This window comes from Megalopta genalis, chromosome 1, assembly GCF_051020955.1.
Source record: "Megalopta genalis isolate 19385.01 chromosome 1, iyMegGena1_principal, whole genome shotgun sequence".
Classification (NCBI taxonomy): Eukaryota; Metazoa; Arthropoda; class Insecta; order Hymenoptera; family Halictidae; genus Megalopta; species Megalopta genalis.
In genome coordinates this window covers 7,315,941-7,341,329 of record NC_135013.1, presented here as the reverse complement: position 1 = coordinate 7,341,329, position 25,389 = coordinate 7,315,941, and the positions used below count along the sequence as shown (strand labels likewise).

The 25,389-nt window shown below is 37.0% G+C and overlaps 3 protein-coding genes across 6 annotated transcripts; all 3 read left to right on the top strand.

Moving 5' to 3' along the window:
* The first annotated feature begins 339 nt into the window (after nucleotides 1-339).
* On the top strand, nucleotides 340-3,648 carry LOC117228580 (uncharacterized). Its single transcript, XM_076528573.1, is given in 8 exon segments — nucleotides 340-472; nucleotides 593-685; nucleotides 759-909; nucleotides 1,227-1,365; nucleotides 1,443-1,707; nucleotides 2,386-2,517; nucleotides 2,520-2,758; nucleotides 3,298-3,648. Coding segments are annotated over 8 exon segments (1,290 nt in total). The 3' UTR covers nucleotides 3,436-3,648.
* Nucleotides 3,649-5,080: 1,432 nt separating this feature from the next.
* On the top strand, nucleotides 5,081-13,651 carry LOC117228620 (uncharacterized). 3 transcript variants are annotated; one of them, XM_076520076.1, is made up of 18 exons: nucleotides 5,081-6,133; nucleotides 6,792-6,885; nucleotides 6,960-7,027; nucleotides 7,464-7,596; nucleotides 7,660-7,763; nucleotides 8,221-8,416; nucleotides 8,737-8,958; nucleotides 9,030-9,158; nucleotides 9,727-9,868; nucleotides 9,929-10,096; nucleotides 10,323-10,584; nucleotides 11,365-11,742; nucleotides 11,820-12,042; nucleotides 12,113-12,261; nucleotides 12,323-12,493; nucleotides 12,574-12,736; nucleotides 12,795-12,929; nucleotides 13,028-13,651. In XM_076520076.1, the coding sequence occupies exons 1-18, from the start codon at nucleotides 5,943-5,945 to the stop codon at nucleotides 13,214-13,216; spliced, it is 3,117 nt and encodes a 1,038-aa protein (XP_076376191.1). In that variant the 5' UTR covers nucleotides 5,081-5,942; the 3' UTR covers nucleotides 13,217-13,651. The 3 variants fall into 3 exon arrangements, with proteins under 3 accessions (XP_076376191.1, XP_076376184.1, XP_033340352.2); XM_076520069.1 differs by having other exon boundaries at nucleotides 9,030-9,200; nucleotides 12,574-12,706; XM_033484461.2 differs by having other exon boundaries at nucleotides 9,030-9,200.
* Nucleotides 13,652-14,326: 675 nt separating this feature from the next.
* Nucleotides 14,327-19,133, top strand: Arf79F (ADP-ribosylation factor 1). 2 transcript variants are annotated; one of them, XM_033484418.2, is made up of 5 exons: nucleotides 14,327-14,476; nucleotides 15,673-15,844; nucleotides 16,059-16,168; nucleotides 16,374-16,499; nucleotides 16,710-19,133. In XM_033484418.2, the coding sequence occupies exons 2-5, from the start codon at nucleotides 15,697-15,699 to the stop codon at nucleotides 16,872-16,874; spliced, it is 549 nt and encodes a 182-aa protein (XP_033340309.1). In that variant the 5' UTR covers nucleotides 14,327-14,476; nucleotides 15,673-15,696; the 3' UTR covers nucleotides 16,875-19,133. The 2 variants fall into 2 exon arrangements, with proteins under 2 accessions (XP_033340309.1, XP_033340308.1); XM_033484417.2 differs by having other exon boundaries at nucleotides 14,372-14,757.
* Nucleotides 19,134-25,389: the final 6,256 nt, after the last annotated feature.

Sequence of the window (25,389 nt, the reverse complement as noted above, 5' to 3'; positions counted from 1 at the left end):
TTTCGACCGTATGACATTTCAAATGCATACGTGTGACTACACGTTTAGAATTCTTGAAATTTTATTTGCTGATTTTTTAAAAATTTATTTGTTCAAACGTAATTATATTAAACATATCGAAAGATTAGAAAATAAAATTTAAAGAATCCTATCTTTTTTTTACATGTTTGCGACGTAAGCTTTTTTCCTTTGTTGTACACGCAATTCCTCGCATCGTTTGATTGGCGAATTAAATAATAACGCATTCTTTTGTCAATCTGTAATGAACGCTTGTCAAAACTAACGTTACTTGCACTTGACGAATTAGTTGTATAAAGGCCTCGAGACGGGTTCCAGAAAATGGATACTGAAAATGTTCGAAAAGAGTCGCAAAATCCTAAATTATACAATTGGAAAATGTCATATACCACGATCAACGCTGGTCGACGAGATATAATATTCGAAAAAAAGTCTTCTTTCACATTCTGTGTCGGTATCGATGCGATATCTTTATTGTGCCTAATTCAAAACGAAGTTTAAAACGATGTAACATCGAAGGAATAATTGCATATTTTATAGACTTACAGACGTCAATTACAAAATGCATGTCCAGGTGACATAAAACTGTTGAAAGACTATGCGGGCGGCGTTAAGGCAGAAACTAGGCGGATCGATGACGACGGTGAAGAATATGAAACACAATTAAGTACGGATATTACTAAAAATAAATAAATAAATAGTATAAACACAGTGGAATACGCGAATATTATTATTCGTAGATCGCAGTGATTCGATGTTGGAGCCGCCGAAATTGAAAGTTTGGGAAGAATACAAGAAATTACAATTATTCAACGTAACTTATAAACAACAAAAGGATTTGCAATCTCTGTTGTCAGAAATGACATGCTATCCGAGAGTCCGCGTCGACAAGTATTAATCCAAAACTATATATATATAACACTATTCCAAAAAAATTATATTCCAATTATATATATAATAATATTGGAATATAATTGGAATATATAATTTTATATATATATATATATATATATATATATATATATAATAATTATATATTCCAATTAGTAGAAAATATTTTTCAAATTCGTAATGTCGAATGTCTTAAATAACTAAACTTAATAATTCAATAAACCGTGGATACAGTTACGATTGCATGCAAGTCGATGTAAAATAAAATACTGGATCGCTAACACGTCGCACTAATTATCCATTTGTATAAAAATCAGACCATTGTTGAAGTCACAGCCGTATCGAGGCGCCTCGTCGAAAAGAAGTATAATGAGACTGGAAAATCTGAAAGCAATACTGGTTGCGGACTCGAATTACGTGCAGTTTCGTAACTTCAAACTGAACAAGCTCTACAAGGTACGTTTTCGACTACAAATTGTTAAATAGTGATGCGATTCGACTTTACGTAACCAACGTGCCACGGTGTGTCTTAGAAAACGATCAGATTACAAAACATTACGACGTCACCGGCGAAATTTAGAATACAAAGTTGGCCGTTTCGCTCCTATTTCCACGTTGTGGTAAAGCCCATAACGGACAACAGCTCTATCATTCCGCCTGGTATGGAGATGAAATTCATCGTTTCGTTTTACTGCAACGTTACCGATGAACCGGAAGAACTTCTCGTGGTGAATGTGCAAGACGGAAAACCAGTGATCATCAGGCTCCACGCGTTTAAGGATCCTCCGGTTCTGTTAGGTAGACTCGTGCAAAGGCTGATAATTAGGCTGCGAACTTGCGTGCATTTATGACATGTGTTTTTATTTTCTTTTTACAACGGGTAATTTTCATTCGACGAAGGGAATTTTCCTTCCTTCAATTTGCATAAAGATCCGCGGTCTAATGTTTGTTAAACAACCCAGCAATGGCGTCTGATAGATAGAAAAATGCAGTATTTAATATACAGGGTGTCCCAAAAATGTCTCGCAATCCGAAAGTAGGGGATTCCTGAGGTTATTTGAAGCAACTTTTTCCTTAGCGAAAATGCAATCCGCGGCTTCGTTTACGAGTTATTAACGAAAAACAGTGACCAATCAGAGGCGAGATCATTTGACGCGTGACGGCCGAGCCAATGAGCGGAACTGGGCTGCGTGCACTCGTTGACTGGGCCGCCGCGCGCCACCCGAGCTCGCCTCTTATTGGTCAGTGTTTTTCGTTAATAACTCGTAAACGAAGCGTCGGAGAAAATTTTCGCAAAGGAAAAAGTTGCTTCAATTGACCTCAGGAACCCCTCCATTTCCTTCCCATTTGTCATAGAAAAACATTTTGTAAATCGAGGTATCAAAGTAGAAAGAAAGAATATTTCTATATAATTGAATAAGCAGCATCTCCGATTTATCAATGAACATCTAGCATCGAGAAGATTTTGTTCCACAGTGCAAGACCGTCCACGCGAGCAGGGCGTCAACGTGAGAAGCATCCGAAGGTGCTCGATCACTTCTCATCCGGAACTAGGGTCGGCCTACTCGAACAACCCGGAAGTACATCTATGTGCCGTTTCAAAGTAGCAACGATAATTTGCTCTATTATTATTAACAAATACCGTTCTTTACAGTCAACATGTACAAATACCAGCACGTCCAGCGACAGTAACGACGTGGATTTCAAGAGAACGAAAATCGAATTATTCGATTGCGAGAGAAGCTTTGTGGGGGAGGAAGTTAGTGTGCCGATGAAATTCAAGAATATAGGGGGAGAAGGACGATTCTTCGTGATAAGCGAGATCGATTGGAGTTCCATGTACATAGAAGTAAGATTATATCATGTACATAGTATACAGGGTGTTCCAAAATTATGCTACTTCCGGGAAATGAGGGATTCCTGAGGTCATACGAAGTAACTTTTTCCTTTACAAAAATTTTCTCCGAGGCATCCGTCACGAGTTATTAACGAAAAACACTGACCAATGAGAGGCAAGCGCGGTTGGCGCGCGGCGGCCGAGCAAACGAAGCCAGTTCCACTCATTGGCTCGGTCGCCTCGCGCCAAATGATCTCGCCTCTCATTGGTCCCTGTTTTTCGTTAATAACTCGTTAACGGTGCCTCGGAGAACATTTTTGTAAAGGAAAAAGTTGCTTCGAATGACCTGAGGAACCCGCCACTTTCGAATTGCGAGACATTTTTGGGACACCCTGTATAGAAATTTGGTAATTGAATGCATTTCCAAATTGATACAACGTGCAGCCAGTTCGGCCCTTCGATTCGTCTCGGCGACGTCTTAACCATATCAATAATTTTATCGATAATAATAATTCGAATTCCTCCGTTCGCACAATGTTTCCCCCCTCAAGGATGTCACCGAGGAAAATGTGCTGAAGATACCGCCGTTCTCGTTCTGGCCCGTGTACTTCAAGCTGAAGCCGCAGGACGAGATAACGTTCCGCATGCAGTTCACGCCGGACAGTTGCGGGATTCACGTAAAACGATAAAACGGTCTTTATACATCAGCCAAACCCTCTCGTCCTATCTACTTTTGCCAGGTCGACAAGCTGTACATACTCAGCGATACTTGCACCATGCTGGCACTGGAAATCATCGGGGATGGTCTGTCGTACGAGCCGAATTTCATCCAGCTTAGTAATGTATCTACGTCATCGTTACGAAATAGCGCTCTGTTTACATGGCCGTAGGTTGCGTTCCCGTCGCGTTCGCAAAGTAAGTAGGTCACCTGTTGGAATTTATCGGAAGCTGTTCCTTATTTTGTGCCACGTATTCCCAAATCTCGCTATGTTCCGAAAAATCTTCCGCGTTGCCTCGCTATCGCCAACTTTATTTTCCATTAATTTACATTGCAATTGTTCTCGCTCGACTTTTGATTATTGCACTAATATAAACGAAACTGTAACGCAGAGACGAAGGATCTGCCGAAACTGCAAGCGGATATGAACTCGAGTATGAAAAAACATAGGGTCGCGTTTGTCTCTCGATCGCTGCGGGAACGTAAACACACGTTGCCAGTTAGGCGAGAACGTGGTTCTACACTTTCTAAATCGTAGTCTCTGCCGGTGTCCGATTACGAAGAACGTGTTTTTGTTATTCTTATTCCTCGGTGTCCTAACTGAAAATTCCGGCCACGAGATACATGCGTATACAACGTCTGTTATTATCTTCGCTATAGGTATTCGAAAACGTGGCCGCGACCAATGGAATGTCGTACAGAATCAATGAACTCTGAATGCCGTAAAGTGGCATTTAGACGGCCGCCTATCTAATTGTCGCGTTTCAGTCCCTACGAACTCTTTACGTTCAAAGAGTTTCGCACAATGCGACATTACGAACGTACAAAACGGGGGACAGAATTGATGAATCACCGGCGATCTTTTTGTTGCATTATTATTATATCTCGTGCATCTGCTCGGAGTACCATGTATACTTCGAATATTTACGTTCAACGCAGGGACTACCACGCTCTGAACGCGACTAATATGTACATTGTTTTAGAACAATGACAATATTGGATTTGCTGAAACTTCGTGCGATTTTGATTTTTATGCAACGTAAATATTGTCTGCATTAATTGCGAGATAAATCTTCGTTTAATTATTGTGTTGGGGAATAAGTTCGTAGCGTTTTTATTTGAAGGCGATTTTCTTTGTTGTTTTCGTTAAGCTCGTGAGGCAGCCAGGCTCCCAATTTTTCGGCAAGTCCCATTGAATGAAGACGATTGAGAATCGTTTTATGATCGCAGTTCATTTTTTCGGCCAATTCACGGCTTGTTCGGTGACCGTCCTTCAAAAGTGCTTTGAGATGCTCTTCGTCGAATTCGGAAGGTCTTCGGCCCCGGGGCGTGTCGTCGACGTCAAAATCGTCATTATTGAACTTCGCAAACCATTTCCGTGCTGTAGACTCCGCCTATGACACCTTCTCCGTATACGTTGCAAATGTCCCTGGCTGCTTCGGCAGCTTTTTGGCCTCGATGAAAAGTGAAGAAGAGAAGGTGTCGAAAATGTTGCTTTTTATGGTTATATATAATAATATATATAATATATATAATAATAATAATAATATATAGTAATAATAATAATATATAATAATAATAATAATATATAATAATAATAATAATAATATATAGTAATAATAATAATATATAACTTATGGATATTCCATTTCTAAGTCTCGAAAGTAATTAAAAAATTAAATTACTCGAAAAGACGATTAGCACAGTTTTGTAGAGCAGAAAGAGCTCTATCGAACGAATATTATACACTTTGTCGAACAGCAAAAAAGTCGTAAAATAAAAGAAAATATAAAAACGCTACGAACTTATTCCCCAACCTAATACATTGTTTTAGAACAATGACAACATTGGCTTTGCTCGAACTTCGTGCGACATTGATTTTTATGCAACGTAAATATTGTCTGCATTAATTGCGAGGTACATTTCTTTCTCCGTTTAATTACTTTATCAAGCAGAATGTGATGCGACGGTGTCTTCAAATTCTTTCAACGTTGATCAGTTCAGTATTTGATCTAATTGTTAATTATGACATACGCACGGATCGAAAACGTTTGGAATTTGTATAATTTCGGTAACCGTAAAAATAGGCCGTAATTAGACATTTTGACTGGTTTGGTATAGTTCCAATGGTAACACCATAGAAAGCTTTACATAATTCGACTTCCGACTACGAGGTGGCTACCGACAGAAACAACCGTTAAACTTTCAGCAGTTGGAAAAGGACTGGCTGCCGAATGTGGCCACTGATAAACATGCACGTTATTACGTAAACGTGAACGCGAGTGTTCCGGATGAAATTGGGCAATGCACGGTTTGCGTGAGCAACGTTAGGTAACGCCTGTTCCAAACGTCTCTAATTCCGGGATCCTCGACGTTCGTTCGCTTCGGAATGAATATCGACGATCGGGACGCCACATAGACTCTCGGCGTTCGAACGCTAAACGAATCCCACGTGATCAATTCCTCAGCGAAATAAGCATGTATTTCCGATGGACGAAACGAATGACGCGCGACAACGAGACGGATGGCAAGAACTACGAACATCTTTCTCTGAACCGTCTTCGCGTCGACCCGGAACGCGGGATTTTATCGCCTATCTCTGCGCATCACTTCAATGTCACCGTCGAATGCAAAGGCTTACCGCCGAAACTTTATTCCGCTGTTCTGAAGTAAGTCTTCGAGAACTTCTGTAAACGAACGCTGTTTACCAGGGATTGAAAATGTCTCGAAAATGATCGTTTCAAACTAAAACAAAAACGTTGATTCTGACTGAAATAATTATGAAAAATCGACGAGATTTTGTAACTTATAAACGGTGGATTTTCACGCAAAATAAAAATTGCCCAAGTTAGTTATGAGAAACGCGAGTTAGATAAAAATGTCCTTCGTCTTTTAATAATTGTATCAAGTTGAAAAAAAGAAATGTAACAGCGTCCATAAATTCTTCTAATCGACTCATTATTGTCACAAATGCATAAAGTACGGGGTCTACTTGTAATTACACTGTAGATTAGATGCATTTATGGCAAAGTTGGACAGTTGCAATTTAAAGTAGTGGGGGAATTAAAAAATGTCATTATTTCAATCCATTAAAGTAATTGGAGGAAGAAAGAACTCGCCACTTAGTTTATACTTCTTGGACTCGATAAAGACAATTTTTATTATGCCCAAAAATCCGCCATCTTCTTGTACCATATCATAACTGTTTTCAACCCCTGCTATTTTCGCTGTCGAACCTCTGTTGTCTCGACCGCATTAACGCGCTCAGTTCTGATAATGTTCCTTGCTAATTTGATCCGCATTGTCGTTGTTTTCAATCGTATTTAGGCTAATCGTTGAGGACATACCGCTGGCAGCCATCTCGCCGGAACTGCAGCTGCACGTCGAGACCTGCACTAACAGACGACGCAAAGCTACCAGCGTAAATTCTCCATTGATTTGTTCGCTATATTTGCTAAATATTTATCAAGCTATTATCGTCAACGATATCGTCAGTCCGTAGATGTCTGGGTCGCTGCCGTAGAAGTCCGGCTGCAATATTCCACCGACGACGAAATAAAAACGTTGGTTTCAATATTGTTCTTTGAACAATATGAAACGATGATTATACAGGGTGTCCCGGAAATGACGGGTTCCTCGGATCATTTGAAGCAACTTCTTCCTTTACAAAAATTTTCTCCGAGGCACCGTTAACGAGTTATTAACGAAAAACTGTGACCAATAAGAATCGAGTACGGCTGACGCGAGGCGGTCCAGCCAACCAGTGCACGAAGCCCAGTTCCGCTTATTGGCTCGGTCGCCTCGCGCCAGCCGAGCTCGCTTCTCATTGGTCACTGTTTTTCGTTAATAACTCGTTAACGGTGCCTCGGAGAAAACTTTTGTAAAGGAAAAAGTTGCTTCAAATAACCCGAGGAACCCGCCATTTTCGGATTGCGTGACATCTTTTGGACACCCTGTATATTTACGAGATCATTGTTTACACTCCTGATTTCCTTAAAGTGTTGCTAAATCTGGCGATATGAGTAGCAGTATTACAGTGTCCACTTCGAGCTATGAATATTGTCGATGCGACGAAGAAGATATCGAAGAAATAGCCGAAGGGATTACCTGTGATCTATGCCCGTGTAAATTAGTGAGTAGATCGACGATCTCCACTTCCAACCGCAACATTCTAACATTGTTCTAATTGTTGCAGACGATGGAAGAAATGTTTTCTCATTACGATATGTTCGATTTAAAACAGTTTGAACCCTACCTATGGGAGCGCATAATCAGCGTTGGGATAATCAGGCCGACGAGGTTTATGATACTTCAAAGACTTTAGTATACGGGTTCACAAAACGTGTACATACTTCGATGATAATATTTTAAACAATATTATTAATATTATATAGTTATATATATTATATATAAATATATTATAATAAAAAGTATATTAAAATTATATTAATAAATATATTAATATAATATACATATATTATATATTATAATATATATAATTATTAATGTTATATATTAGTATATTATTGTTAATACTACAATATAATACAATATTATTATAAATAACATTAAATTAATTCATTCGACATACTTCTGTTAATTAGAAGAAGAATATTTTCGCAGTTACGAAAATCTTCATTTCATGTTTGTAAACATGTGAAAAGCAAAGCTCGCCTGTAATCGAAGTGTGTGGACGTTTGTTTTGGATCCGCTATAATTAGTCTGCGTATACTATTCATAAAAATAAGTTCGACAGGGCTCTCTACATCGGCGTCGAGCAAACGTATCTATTGTCCGTGAAGAATCTCTCCGATAAATCTATGACGTTTTCATGGGGTGATGCGGAAGGTCTTGACGTGGACAAGTTGAAACTTTGCGTATGCCCGCAAAATGGCACAGTGGCCGCTAAGGACACGGAAGAAGTGAAAATAACTGTGGTACCAGTGCAAGAGGTGCAATATTTTACTTCTTCGTTGAATCTTAATCGTACAATGACTGATCAGGAAATCATCATTCATTTACGTTTAAACGATTGAACGAATATGTGATTGAAACAAATGAAATGAACTGCATACGAATTATTTTCATAAATAATTATTATTATTATTCTTAATTATTATTATTTTATTATTTTCATTTGTAAATCCAAACTTTGAATCATATAGAATCGCATAATCTAGACGGTGTAGCAATATTCTTTAATTTCGTCCGCTTCAAAAAGATCAAGTAATTAATATAATGATCTAGCAACGCGCGCGTTCGAATTTTTTAGGGAATCGTACAATTTTTACGTGTACCCTGTTTCGTCGACGGCACGCAAAAAATTATAATGTTGACGATCGAGTGCGCCATCGAACCGCTATGCGTCACATTTTATCTCCCCCAAAATGATTCGGACGTTTTCAAGTGGAAAACAAATTTCACACGAGTCGAATGGCGCGTGGAAAATTTATACATGGCTTCTTGTATGGAGGAGAAGTCCAAAGGAGCCATGGTGGGTCGAAAGGAAATATGTAAATGGTGCACGTCGTACGTAAAGCGTATCGTTAACGAGCAATTTTGCAGAATCTCTTGGACAAGTACAAGATCCGAGCGGAGCGGAAATTAACGAACATGAATCTGGATCAAGGAGACTTTCTTAAAGATGTTTCTGCGAATACTTCGGCGACTGACCTGGACGCGGCGGGACTGGAGGTGGAATATTTTCCGAGCACGCGTACTTCAGAAACCGTTAAAGTAAACGATTTTAGAATGAAACGTCGATAACAGGAAAATTTCAATCTCTAAAGAAGTTTCAAAATTTATTGAAGGCAAATAGAAATTTTTGAAAACGTTATGGAAGTATCATACAACATTTTGTTAAGGGTGAAAATATCCCTTAAAAATCAATATAGGTTTTTACTGATTTAAGTGAAAGCTATATTAATTTTATAGTCTTTTATGTTTTGCAAAAACATATACAAAAATTCGTTATTGTTTAATAAACAAAAATATCCATCCATCTTATTTTTGAAGTTGCAATTATGCTATTTAGTTCTCTCATGAAACAGTGAAAGAATATCCCATAAGAATCAAAGATTTTTAGCTTTTTATCATGATAATTTCCTTAAATTTATCGAAGTTTTTTTTAAAGGCATATAAATAAAAATAAAGCATTGTGGGTCATTCTCGTAATAATTAATTATAATATAAGAAAGAACGTGTCCCGTAACATTTTTCTGTATCAGTCTCCAGAAAATATTGTCCGATTAAATAATTATAGATGGATAATTTTTCGACGGGAGAAGGGAGTTACGGAGAGGATATCACGGCGTGCTGTGACATGGTACCATTTAGTGAAACAATCTTGCCATCGCCGACGCAACCAGTAGTAATCGAATTTCTGAATTTACCGCTTAAAAGGGGTATGTGAATAGTCGCACACTGAAACACTGTGACAGATTTCATGTGAAAATCATTTTTAGTGCAAAAGAAGACGTTCATAATCAAAAATGAAACTGCAATTCCGACGGATTTTTCGGTCTCCGTGAAGAATTTTCACCCCGTTCAGTGTAGTTGCGAGGAGCAGATAATAGAAAATCGTGTAAATTTCATGTTCAAGCAAGCATTTGGGCAAACTAGGAACACAATCGGTAAACCAATTATTAATTATAATAATATTATTAATATTATATCATTATTAATATTATTATTATAATATCATTATTATTACCATTATTATTATATCATTATTAATATTATTATTATAATATCATTATTAATTATAATAATTCTTGTTAGTTATATGGGATGGCTTTAGAGTTTGGGAAAGCATCAAGATCTTAATGAATGACATCTGTTATTTTGTTTCATCTTTAGGGGAAATGTTAAACCGAGTGAAGCAACCGGATTCAGGTGTTGTAATTTATTTAGATCCTTTAAGTTCCGATCTTGATCCGTTCGTAGCCGTTCCTGTAGATATATACGTCTTAGCTGACACATGGGGCATATACGTCGACGAATTAGAAATTAGTATTACCGGTTTGCCCCGATACACACTAGCGATCTACATTGAAGTTGTGGAACCGCCGATATCATTGTCAATCACGCGAAGCACTCGAACCGCGGTACCCGTTCTCAAGTAAGATAAATACTGATTTCGTAGCACAATGCCGAGACGCTCCAATTGGTTGATAAATCAAAATGAGCCAAGACTCAGAAATCACGAACTCAGTGGTTCGATTTGGAAGAGTTCTGGACACAGATATTCAAAGACCAAAGCAGGAGGAGTCGTAAAATTTAAAGATCAAAACAGAAGGAATCCTGATCCTAGAGATTCAGGGTTATTGCAACAGAAATCCTGGACCCAGGGATCCAAAGATCAAAGCAGAAAGAATCCTAGATCCAGGAACCCAAAAATAAAAACAGTGGGAGACCTAGACTTAGTGATATCCGAAGATCAAAGCAGTAGGAATCCAAGAATCGAAGCAGCTGATATCACATTTCCCAAATTTCTGGATTCTAGGATCTTCTAGCCTACAGTCTTCCATCTTGGACCCTTGTTTTACAGATTTCCCTTTCTTGGACTCTAAAAGTCCGTTCTCTGGCTCTTTGTTTGTACTTGTTACAATCGATGTCTCTACACCGAGAGTTGATCCAATTCGAGTGTCTCCGTATGTTGATTCGATTATAGCTTCTCAGCCCTAAGTTGATCCAATTTGAGTACTTCAGTTCTACGTTGATCTCACTTTATTTTCAAGAATAGCTGTACGTAGTTTCTTTTTTTATTTAGAATCGATGCGAAATTAATCCGTAATTGTAGTGAAGCGTTTAGGATTAGTAAACAAACGAATTTAAAGTCCTGGCTTCTGAGAACAGATTTTGAACAATTCCTGTTTCTATGGAGCCTTATTGTTTACAGTTACGGATTAGAGCCAGTCGGGAGCCGTCTACACACCAGGAGAGTGTTGATAAGAAATACAAGCAGTGTACCTTTAGTAATCGACTGGCACGTGTTTTTGATAAAGCCGGTTACGACTGAAAAGATCCCCCCTATCAATGTCGTTTACGATATTTGCACCCCTTTTACTGATGATTTATCGAAGGAATTGAAAATCTGCAAATTGTTGAGACACAGGGAAGTATTTATGAAAAGACGTGTGACCATTGATAAAAATGCGGTTGTTCCAAGCACTCATGGTATACTCTACAAGCCTACTATAATCAATGACACTCTTGTAGGATTGTTAAAAGACAATTCAGACATCTCTGATAAAGAAAAAGACATCTGTGATCAACTGTGAGTATTACGGCTAAACTCTGTAATGTATAATGTTTTTATTTCAACTCATAATTTTAAACATAATCCCTGCTTAGAAGAGAGTCCTCGATTGTCTCAACTAAGACAATGCGTGATAAAACTCCAGAAAAGGTTGAACAGTTGCATATGAATGCAGTCAAAAGAATTCTGAAATACTTATGTAGTCAAGATAACGCGACGTCAGATACAGAGCGAAGTGATGCAGACTACGAAGAAGACGTTGAATTTAGGATTTCAGTATTGCCTTATTATGGTGAAGTTAATGATAATGTTTGCACTGTGAGATGATAAAATATTTGTGCTGCAATTTGTTTAAATATAAAATATTTATTGTGTAATGTTTCTTAAGGTTGAACCTAGAGAAATGTTCATGATACCAAAACACAATGATACAATCGATATCAATATTTATCCAGATAAATGTGTGTCGCATGGTCATTTTGAAGGAGAATTTGTCTGCAAGGTTTTGGGTTTGATACGAATAGCTCCAATCGATAAGTTTGTATACATTTAGTACTTTCTATGCATTTTGAATATTGAACGTATTATCAATTTTCAGATATCAAGATAATCAGTATTACAGATCGGATGGACCATACTTGTCTCCTGTAGAATTTGATGTTGCTACAACTGCTTTTAAACCACGGTTGATTTTCGATATTTCCAAGACCGATAGAACATTTACGTGTTGCATCAATAACGTGATACAATCAAGATCAAAACAATTGGAGTACAAATTAGCTTAAAATTTAAATATATATAAAAACACATTCTGTGATTATACATTAATGTTATCATATTTAACTTCAGAATAACCAAAACATACTTCTTCTACAATAATCAGGATGCTCTAACAAATGTTGTTATGGAAACATATTACCCATTTCATATCAAATCTACTTCTGTATACTCTGTTACAAATCCACCCACACCATTGTCTGGTGTTAGTATAAGTGGACATGGATGTGCACAGGTACTAAAATTGTTTGTTTTAAAGTTTATTAAAGATTTAAATGATACTGTCTTTGTAGATAGAAATTGCTTGCAATGTGGATGAAGAATTAATTAATACTATATTGCACACAGACAAAGTGCAAGAGTTTCGTAATTCAGTAATAACATTAAAGGAACCATTGCACATTCTATACCCGGATAACACCAATCAGGTTTGAAAATTGAATTTTTCTTTTATGATTTTCAAACAAATACAAACTAAATCAATTAATATAAGTTTATACATATGATTTTAATTATACAATTGCAGGAAGTGGAATTATGTTTACAAATATCGATACCTTCATTAAAATTATCAACATACATGTTAGATTTTGGTACTGTCTATATAAGTGAAACCAAAAAATTAACATTGATTCTAGAAAATTTATCAAGTACAGTTATAGTCAATGAGTTATTATATGAATTCTTTCCAATGATAACATATTTCTTTATTTAAATATAATATAGAGGCTGCTTTTCATTTTAAAGTGAAAGGTAAACATAAGAATGCTAACTTCGCTGTTGATAAAGAACAAGGAAAATTTTTAAGCAACCGCAGTGGTAGCAGATACTTTACCCTTACAATTTTCTTCGAACCAAAGTAACTCGATGGATAATGTTGTTAAATTAAATTAATATTGCTTATAATACATAACTATGTCACTAAATATAGAAAACCTGGACAGACCACTGAAATATTAGAGATAATAACTGACTTTCCATATAATGTGGAGGAGTGTGAACTTTTAGGAGAAGGAACATTAGATGAAAAATTTCATAAACCAGGTGTATAAATAAAAAGTAACTATACAACATTAAAATACATTTTTACTATTATGGTTATGTTTATCCATGTCTACACGCAAAACAATAAAAATAAACTTATATCAAATTCGATTATCATTTAACTAACCATATACTCATCCTTAATTGATATAATGATTTTCACAAAAGCATGTTAATTTAATTCTATATAGAAACATGTGAGTACTAATAAAAATATGGAAAATTAAACTTTTATTAGAAAGTGAAGTAGAAATATAGGTCACTCATGACCCCATTGTACCAGTTAAGGGTTAAGAATAGACAGAAGTTCTTAATAAAACATAAAACAACATCTCATAAGAAGATTGAGGTTCTAAAATTCATACTACCGGCATTTTGGTATTTCGTTGACTTTCATGTCGGCACGTCAACGGTATAATCAACGTTATATACTTCAATCACGCTTCAAACTTTGTATATACAGCATACTGCTTTATTCAGACCGAATTTAAAATCATACAACATAAAAGAAAACTTCAGAGTTTTTACCTTAATGCATCTTCTGGTCATTGACCAAGTGCTTCGTTGCCCTGTAACGTCATTATCGGAATTCGCAATTAAGAGGGGAAAAAAGAAGAGTATCTTTTCGCTTTCATGAGCGTGGGCCATTCCACGAGTACACGGCTCACTTACTCGCCTACACACTCATAGAATTTTTGATGACTTACACGAGTCGCGGCATCGGCATCGCCACCTGGCGAACCAAACGGAAATCATTGTAAATTCTCACCGTCACGTGACCGATGTAACCAATCTGAGAATTTCGAGGGCCCTATACGTGGCATAAGGCATGAATCCTTTCCACGTCCGCCATTTTGACATACGGTACTTTTCGAGAGTGTTGGTTTTATGTTTTGTCGTTTCTCGTGAAAATAATCTTTTTTACTGAAACGTAAGTAACGCAAGTGGCTTGTACGGGCGGCCTGACATTACGAGAAGCTCTCGATAATCAGACGACATTTCTAAATAATGGAAGTTTGAGCGGGGAACCTTTGACGATTCGCTGGGGAGTAGGTCGAAGGTGACAGACAACCGGGTGTACGCAGTGGCTTCGCAAACCGCACAATATCTTCCGCCTTGCTTGCAATACCTCGGTATTGGCGTTTTAGCTAGCCGATCACGTTTTAAAAGTGCATAAACCACCGGCGAAAAACTCTAGAGTGATCCCTGACGGTATGCTAGTCCGATAATCATAGCGATGTATTAAAATGAGAATCAATAGCGGGCAGCGTGAGCATCTCGTGCGTGTCTCTACACGTTCCTCTTTTTTTTTTCTTTCCTTCTCTTTCGTTCGTCAATTTAAAAACTACATCTCAGGTTGTTCGCGATGTTCTTTCCCTTTCTTTCCTTTTTCGATCGCGCGCTCTTCGTAAATGTGCAGGTTAGCTTTTTAGTCTTTGTGTCAGCGGCGTATCAGTACATTACGCATGTGTCTGCTTCGTTCGTTCTGTCTAAAAAATTTCAATATTTCGTGTACGTGAATTCTGTCTTTTCTGTGAAAATCGTATTTTGCTCGTTGTTTCCCCGTTGTCCCATCGGTTCTTTTTACTTTTTCCGTTTGCCTTATTGAAAATATCTCGTCTCTTTCGTCGACAGAGTTTAAAGGCCTGAGTATTGTTGCACGTCGATTGGTCGTGCATCGTAGGTTCGCATATGTCGGGCACAGTTAATTTCTTTCTGTACTAATTTTAAATGCCGCGTTCGAACGATTTGTTAGTTATAATTTCGCGACGGTATATACTTTTTATTATCTTTGTGTCCCTACAGATGATGCTCTTGCCCCATATACTAACTTATCTGTATCTCGTTCTTTTCATAAATATTTGTGCTCGTTTTCGGTTAGATTGGTAAAAGGTTCGAAATTACTTATCATTGTTTAAAAAAGTCTGTCGTTTTAACATAACTTAAAGAATTGAACAACGAACCGATAATATTGTGACTCATGAAATATATAAGTGACACATTGACGTGTTCTTACATCGTGTAAGATGGATTTGAATTAAAATATCCTCTTACAGTTTGTTAAGCTCGATAGACAGTAACAAATACATTACTAATTCAATTTTTGTTTATTGTTTCTTGTTATAGGTATTTACATAACCAGCACCAATCATGGGGAATATGTTCACAACGTTATTCAAAGGCCTCTTTGGCAAAAAAGAAATGAGGATTTTGATGGTGGGTCTTGATGCAGCGGGTAAAACCACAATTCTGTACAAATTAAAATTAGGGGAAATTGTTACTACGATTCCCACTATAGGTAACTTTGCTTTTTTTAATTCTTTCAACCTCATTGATAAACATATGGTATTTAATCGCGAAGCATATCCTCAATGGAATCGGATACAACTAAGAGGAACTAGTAACGTTAATCGATTCTACTGTGGGCAGGTTCCGGGATTAAATTCCAGATATTTTCATGCCAAATGGAGAAGACCTAATACAAATTACTTACGCGCAATTATGAATTTTAGGTTTCAATGTAGAAACAGTTGAGTACAAGAATATAAGTTTTACTGTATGGGACGTGGGTGGTCAAGACAAAATCAGACCTCTCTGGCGACATTACTTCCAGAACACACAAGTATGTACTACGGATTTATTCACTCAATTATTATTTTTTGCACTGGTCATATTATGTTTAAACTGAAATTAAATTTATGTAGTTCCTTGCTTTCCGTTTCGTTGTAAATTCCTGTAGTCAAACTGTATATGTTTATTTCATAGTTGACTTGAGATGCGTATGAAATATAATGGACCTTTTATTCATGGATTAAACCTACTTACAGGGACTGATATTTGTCGTTGACAGTAATGATAGGGAACGTATTGGTGAAGCGCGCGAAGAATTGATGAGAATGTTAGCAGAAGATGAACTTAGAGATGCAGTGCTTCTTATATTCGCTAACAAACAAGTATGTATAGTCTTGATAATATTAATACATTCAGTTGTGTACATACATAGTTCTAATATAGCCATTTATAAACTGTTAAAAAATTTAAAGTATGTTAATGTTTGTTGTGTAAACAACGTATGCTATATTTGAAAAATGGATGTGTGCCAACATAGGCGTAATGGCAAAATCGTTGTACGTAGATAAGCTAATCAATGAATAATATTTCAGGATCTCCCAAATGCGATGAATGCGGCAGAGATTACTGACAAGTTGGGCCTGCACTCACTACGTAATCGTAACTGGTACATTCAAGCAACGTGTGCCACAAGTGGAGACGGACTTTACGAGGGTCTTGATTGGCTCTCTAATCAGCTCAAAAATGCCAATCGCTAATTGGACCGTTATTCTGTCAACATTCAGTTGCTATATTAACATCATAAAAAAATCAGCTGCACACCTGTCCCCCCCATGAATGAGTAATAATATAAAAAAAGAGGTAATACTAAGTGCAAACTGCAAGATTGTCTTGTATCTTGAGTGGAGGGTGAAAAGATTATCGAAAGTTGTCATTGTGCCAGGAAGTTTTTGCCGGGGGGAGGGGAGTGGGGAAATCCGGCCGGAAGCACACATTCGAACGGCCACACAGGACTATTGCCTTGTGCAACTTATTATTATAATTATTATTACATTAGCATTATAGTTACACTTTTTACACAGAGATACCACGAGAAAAGTGGGAAACTTGGAAGTAATTGTATTAAAGTACCTAACTCTGAAACATACAATACACAATTTGATTAATTAATAATTTGAATATCTTTGAAGAAAATTTTACGAACAACCAAAAAAAAAAAATATACCATACGTGAAGTACCCACGGTGTTGTCAGTTTGAATGCGTTGGACATACTGATTATCATAATGTAGCTGCATATTGTACATTACATTATATAAATACGATGATAAAAATGTGATCAATAGAATGAGAGAATGTTGCTCTGTCCACTACATTACAAAATGTCACATCGGCCCATCAGTTGACATAAAAAAAAAAAAAAACGAAAACAAAATATGATGCAGTGAGTGGTAACTGACGGTGCAATGACTTACTGTTTCTAGTTACAAAAGTTTGTTTCTATTTTTTTAAGTTTTCAGTGGTATACGTCGATACGAAAAAAAAAACAAAAAACGAAACGATGAAATGCAAAGCAAAACTATACAAGTGGTTGTCTTACTGCTTGACTATCGGCAGGTGCAGTAAGTGCACCCTCCTTCACCTGCTCGCGATACCGACTAACAGTTAGCCAACCATGTATATCTCAGTGTAAAAGAGATATCATTTATTTATTGCACCTTGATAAGGTAAAACAAGAATTAGAATATTGTCAACATTCCGAAATTATGCATCGATCGTGGCGGGAAATGCAGACGAATCATTTAAGAAGAGTAAACAAAAAAAAAATAAAATAAAAAAAAAGGTAAAAGATAAGAGAGACGCTAAAAAACGTGTGAAACATAAAAAAAAAATACGGAAGAACTAGGAAAGAACCTCTCGCAGCAATGAGAGGATAGGCCTCGCAATTTCTAAGCCAGAAATCCATACTGGCACGGCGATCCGCCAGATAAAGCCATTTTTGCAAGCCCTTTCAATCTCCTAATGTTTTCCTGTCCTTTAAACAAACAAACAAAAAATACATTGTTTTTACAAAGTAATCTTCCCCTAAATTTGATCAAATCGCCTTTCCGTCATAATGCGAAGATTCGTATAATTATATATGAATGTTTAAACAATTTGTGAAATATACTGTAATTGTGCTTTATGTAGTCTATGTGTTATTTGCCGTTGAAAATAGTTTTGTTTTTGTTCTGGCTGATTAACATATACATAGAATATAGAGTCCTCCCCTACGGGGTGCATGCATATTGTGCGGGGAATGACCAGGATAAAGGTATTTCCGCACCGATGCGAGAACCATAAATATCATAGACGATATGTATATATGTATATGTGTACACGTTAAACAAAATAAAACATATACATGTATACGTATGAAAAATGTATATACGCATACATCCATAATTACATACATATATATTGAAAATCATGCGAAGAGAGAGAAAGAGACGAACACACACCTCTTATCCTCGTGGCTTCGAGCTCAGCCTGCACGCATCCCCCCCCCCCCCGTCGTTCAGACTATGGTACTTCAGTTCACAAGCACGATTACATTTCTCCTTTCTTCTTTTGTTTCTTAAACAACTAAAGACTGCGCACCGCCTCATACCGCATGTTTCATTTAGCCGCATAAGTTCTCCCTTTCTTCTACTTCTACTTCTACCTTTTTTTTCTATTGACTAATTATAGGAATAGTTAACGGATATAAATTATGGAATTGTAGGTTTTTTTTAAAATAATCTTCCGAAAGACCAGAACAGAAAAGAAACAGAAAACTTGTGCGAGATCGTACGACATTAGCGGTGAAAGAGCAAAAAAAACGAATACGTATTGTGTGACAAACTTTTCTTTCCACTTTTTTTTTTCTCTTGTTTAAGTAACGTGTGTATGTTTTACGATTAGCGATAATTGTGGACTTCGACGAGGATATTATTTCCCCGACTCTGTCAGAACAAAAATAAAGAACGTAATATTTAAGGTGTACGATAACATTTTATTACCGATACACGGGTTATCGACCCGCCGCCGCGATGGGAGACTCCTCCATCCTGAATTAGACACTTGTTCGTTCAAATAGTTCGTAGTTCACGCCTTGGAATCGTCATAGACTGTTGCAACCAGAACTGTATATTAAAAACAAACAAAAAGAAAAAACGCCACGTATGCACTCTTTCCGTTACTATCGTTTCGTTACACGTACCTATATACAGGATGTTCCAAAGTTCACTCTTCCATGGCGTTTCACGATGTAACAGATTTTGTCAATATTTTTATAGCTATCGCTAGTTTCAAAGGAAAATAAGTCAACCGTGTTCTTCTTTCCCATTTGAACATTAAAATACAATAATACTGTCTCGAATATTAACTCTGCAATAAAAACTGTTTCGGATTACAATATGAGAATACAATCTACAATATAAAAATATCAATTAATAAAAAGATTAATTGCTTCGTTTTCTTTCTGTATCAGAATATTGAAATCTGCCTATACGATCTTCCTTTTAGAAGAGAAATGATTCGTAGATGCAAAAAATTAGATGGCACACTCTAAGAACATGGTGGTGTCGTAAAAATTAGTGTTGTACGTTTTGTCGTTGTTCCCGCTGTCATTGTTTTGTGTCATTCGTTCCCTTGATTATTACGTATAGTAGGGTGTTATTTACGCTCCGCTAGATTATGGCCGATTCGGGACCGATACTGTAATTTTCGTATTGTATACACGTTGCATTATCGCCGGCGACAACGATAAATGGGTTAAATGCTTATAAATTGCATTCATGGCATCGCTCCTATGTGCATGACCTCAGTGTCGTGACATTTTCCCGCGTGTAACCTTCGCTGTATGAGTAAGTACTCAATACAGTGCATTGTCATTCCGCTTCGACTGTAAATTATACGTGCGCCAGTGAATCCGGTTTCATTAAGAGCATTCGCTACGTAAATAAATTAGGCGAAAATGTAATAAGAGCCTTTCACGCTTAACGACGTACGTGCCGTCGTAAAATCCGCGATAAGTTAATCGTTAATTCGCCCGATTGCTTAATCGTATCCGTAGGCCCCGTATTAACGGATTATATAATCTCTATGCAATTCCGTTTCTACCGAAAAATCAGGCGTGTACAGGCTTAGCGTGATTTCACGAAATTTTTCGGTTGCGCAAACGCTGTCGGAGAAACGTTTCTGCGGCCGATCGAGGGACAAACGCGCGAAATGGAACATGATTTTGCAATGTTATGTTGCCGGACGAGAAAAAAAATTATATCTCGAAGACTCGTTCCACCGAAGTTGGACTACGCGATTTTTAATGTACTGATAAGATTTTTTACGAATATTTTGGACGGATTTTTAATCTGATTTTTTGAGCCTACGGTACACCGATTTGAAACGGTTGAAAGAATTGTATCGAAAAATTTCTCCGATTTACGGAGCCATTTCAATGATCCGAAGGTTTGTACTCTGTAATCAATGTGAAAATCAATCAACAATTATGAACAATATTGCAAACCGTTTAAAAGTGAACAATAATTTTTTACCTTTTTATAAATATGTTATATTTTGCCTGAAAGTTTTTTTTTATCGACACTCAAAGCAGGTAATACGAAGAAAATGGATATTTTTTAAATTTAACCTGATATAATAATCTAAGTTTACAATTAAGTGACCGGTTGAGATGCCAGTGGTTCAGGAGTTATGGCAATTTGCTGGAGAGAATGGGTTGAGGTTGATCTAATGGTCTGTGCAAACTCGAGGTGTAGATTCTGATTATCTTTTAAACCATAGATTTTTGTTTTCATTCATTCGAAATGATCGCGTATGATTTATTTCCTTCTCAAAGCTTATAATCTCTGTATATTTACATTTTATTATATTTAACAATAAACCATGTTTAAAGACTCTTCTTTCCCTAATGTATTATTTACGTATAAGATCATTTTCATAGAAACTTTATGTGGCATAATGTTAATAAGTGTGCGCCTTTTTATTTTTATTCGAAGAAAGTTCGAAATTATGTCAACAAAGGAAGCTAGAAAACCTAATAAAACGAACAGTTTAGATATTCTTGAACGAATAATTATTAATGTAATTATTAATATGATTAAATAAGCAACATTTATTTCCCATATATCTGTTATTAAAATGTATACCATAAATTCTATGTTATTATTTATGTCAAGATCGTTAAGTGTTTATTCAAGCATTTAAAAAAAATTATTTATCAAAGATTTCTATTAAAACTAAATAAACGTTAAAATGTTATTCAATATATACATAAACTGTATTTAACATTTCTCATTAGACTATAAATGAAATTAATCATCCTTATTCTGACCAAGTTGATCAGGATTAAAAGCTGAAATTGTATTTCGATTTCGCTGTATCGGAAAACTAACTTAATTTTTAATAATAATTACTTATCTTCGCAAATAGCTGCTACAGTTCCATCCAGTTTCTCTCATCCTTTTTATCGAAAGAAAAATATAACCTATTTCGGGAACTGTAATATCGATGCGGCGAGGATCCCCCCCGTTCTTTCTTTATCTTTAGGAGATGCAAATGCGAAAAAAAGATGGCGCTATCAACCAGATGTGGGCCAGTGCGTGATTCGTATCTATTCGGCGTACTTCCTATCCATCACGTTTGTACGGTTGCCGCTTGCCGCGTGTGTTCGTATGCGGTTCGCGATGCGGACGTATTGCTTGTGAAACGGCGCAAATCCGGTGCCTCCCCCCTCCCGCCCCTGTATTTTTAGAATTATTAACAACCTGCGAGAGAGAGTAACGATCACGTATTGAATGTCAGACGAAGCTGTTTGTGATAGATATGCCTCGCAGACGGCGCCAGGCATCTCCACGCCGGCAATAACGAACCGTTCGGTACTCGTCATCGCGGCCTTTCGGATCTCGCGCGCGCGTCTTTTCACAACCTCCACGTAAAACCGTTCATCGCCGAATAACAAATAGCAAACTCGACGCGTTCCGTTGCTTCTGGACGCCGTGCCGAGGTAGCCGCAACATCCTTCGCGAAATGGTAATTGTCCACGCGGTAATGCGCACTTGCAGGCCTACCGGAGCGCCGACGGTTAACAGGCTTACCCGTATTGAAAGGCTCGGTAGGACAAGGCGATGCGTCGAAACAGTTGACATTTTCGGCTGTCTGTCCCTTCTAACCTCAACACGGTGAGTCCAGATGTCCAGATACAATTCCCAATCACAGCAGAACCCCGATTATATCCGGTCAGAAATCTTCGGTTGCCCAAATACGTTTCACATGTGATTAGCTATTGAGCCAGAGCTTAGGTTAGGAGATGATACATTTGCAAAACGATTCGCTGTACAAATCAATCAAATCGAAGTGTGACACTGTAACAAAGTAACTGTTTTATTAATGGAACATTTACGTCACTTTACTTAGCCAATTTAATAATCGAAGATCTAATGTATCTTGCGACAATACAAAGACTTAGCGATATGTAAGCATATTATACAGTGTCCCAAAAATGTCTCGCAATCCGAGAATGAGAGGTTTCTGAGGTAATTTGAAGTAAGTTCGTCCTTGGCGAAAATGCAATCCACGATTTTGTTTACGAGTTATCAACGAAAAAGAGTAACCAATGAGAGGTGAGATATGCCGGCGCAAGGCGGCCGAGCCAATGAGCGGAACTGGGACTTCGTGCGCTCATTGGCTCAGCCGCCAAGCGTTGAGCGAGCTCGCCTCTCATTGGTCAGTGTTGTTTCGTTAATAACTCGTAAACGAAGCCACGGGTCGCATTTTCGCTAAGGAAAAAGTTACTTCAAATGATCCCAGGAACTTCTCATCTCCGGTTTGCGAGACATTTTTGGGACACCCTGTATACGTATATATCCTTTGTGGATGACTTTTGGGAAGATTTTCACAGGAGGTTATATTATGTAGCTAACACTTGAATAATGGGAACAATTAACAGTACGTATATGCTGATCTGTTGTATATATTATACATCATGAAATTATATATTTTGTTGTATATATTATACATCATGAAATTATATATTTTTTTGTATACATTATACATCATCAAATTTCATATTTATAACCTATGGAATGAGTTTTATAGTCGTGATGTCGCCACTGCGTCGATATTGGTCGACAACGGGTTAAATATTTGCGGTTCAAAGTGCCTCTTCTTTTCGATGTTACATAATTCGATAATATTTCCATATGTTGCTTTGCAACCTATTTTTGCAACCTATTGAGAAATAATACAATTCTTTTTACATAGCGTGTAAGTTTGGTGTCATCTGTGGATATAATATAAATCAGCAAAATAGGCAACCAGTAGTGTAAAAGTCAATGCGGAGCTTAGTATTAATTTATTACATTGCGTAATTACATTATACAGGGTGTCCCAGGTTTTAATGTTCAAACTTTGTCAGTATATTCTATGGCACAAAGTAAGAAAAAAATGTTATGTAAACATAGGTCATATAGAGCTTTATTAAGAAGTTATAAGGACCTTATACTTATAATTTATAAGTTATTAAGAATAAAGTTATTAAGAAGAAGTTAACTTATAATTTATTAAGAAGTTATAGCAAAAATTCAGAATAGGAATAGTAATCAACCAAAAAAAAAATAAAAAATAAAAAAAGTCTTCGATCGATGTCAATCATGTATTGTCAACAACGGTTATTAATACATTTCGAAATTGTTGAGAAATAGTACAATTCTTTTTACATAGCGTGTAAGTATGGTGTCACTCGTGGATATAATGTAAATCAGCAAAATAAACATAATAATAAACATAATATAACATATAAATAATAATAAATAACATATAAATAACATAATAACATAATAACAAAATAAGCATAATAAACACAGCTTACATAAACACACGGCATGTGCTGATCTATTCAAGCCAATGCTCGCCGTAACAGCAAGTTGATTACTATTCCTATATTCTGAATTTTTCTTATAACTTCTTAATAAAGCTCTATACGACCTATGTTTACGTAACATTTTTTTCTTACTTTGTGCCATAGAATACACTAACAAAGTTTGAACATTAAAACCTGGGACACCCTGTATATCTGGGATAAGTTGTGAACAGTTTCATCACATTTTGGAAAAGATGACAGCATCGCCGGTTTTCCAATTTTTACTGTTTCGGGCGAAATAAGACAGTAATCTAGCGACGAATCATCGCTTCGCCGTCGAACGGTACCAGCGTGGTGTCGCTCGCGAAACGCGCAAGTACCGGTGACACCACGTTGGCGTCGTGTTCGCAGCAACAACGCAAACATCGGCGACACATGGGAGGATCGCTGGTCATACTTGCGGACGTCGGTGTTCAAATGTTTGTTTTAACTTTCGAGAAAAAGCGCTAGTCGATTTCACCGGCGGGTTTAGAGCGACCATGCATTATGGGCGAGATCCGCTGCGGAGATAAACAAACTACAGTTTACAAAAAGTGTAAATTTCGTTCGATCAGAAGTAAACAAATCAGTAAATGGGACATCTGCTCGTGGCACTTTTCTCTACGTCTATTGAATATTTGTCTGGATTTTCTTATTTCTTCATTTCAAAATGGCGGTATCAAGGCAGCCGATTGCGCATTCAGCGTTTCCCTAGACATAATTGTTAATAATTTCCCTTACAATATAATTGTTGCAAATTTGCTTTTAGAACGAAAACTATTTTCTAAATCGGAAAAATGTATATATTTTCTAAATATTTCTGAATTATCTGTTCGACTAAAAACGGCGAGCATTCGAAGACAAAAGTTCCTTTTCAGTAAAACCGAAACAGAGAATTGTTTATAACTTATAACAATATCTCCAAGTTGAACACTGTAATATTTAGATACTCTTTACACACTTTTTCGTTGAAAAACCGATTTCTACTTCGTTCCTTCTCCTCGGCAAAAGAAAGAAAACAAGGAAATGGAGCAACAAGAGACATCGGCGCGTCCCTACGATTTTTTGTAACCCTTCGAAATGCAAATCAGCCGCACTTCGAGATAGTGTTCCGCGACCCCGGCCGCGCGTACAATAACTATCTACGGCTAGACTTTCAACATCGCCGTATCCCGATCAGGATTATAAGCGTTCGAATGGCAAACGAGATTCGACTTGCTTCATCATCGTTGATTGTGCCACGCACGGGCAACCGCGAGTCTATGTGCATACGCATAATGGTACGGGAGGTTGGCGCCAACATTCCCATCTGTCGGACCGCGTATGCGCCGCAAAATG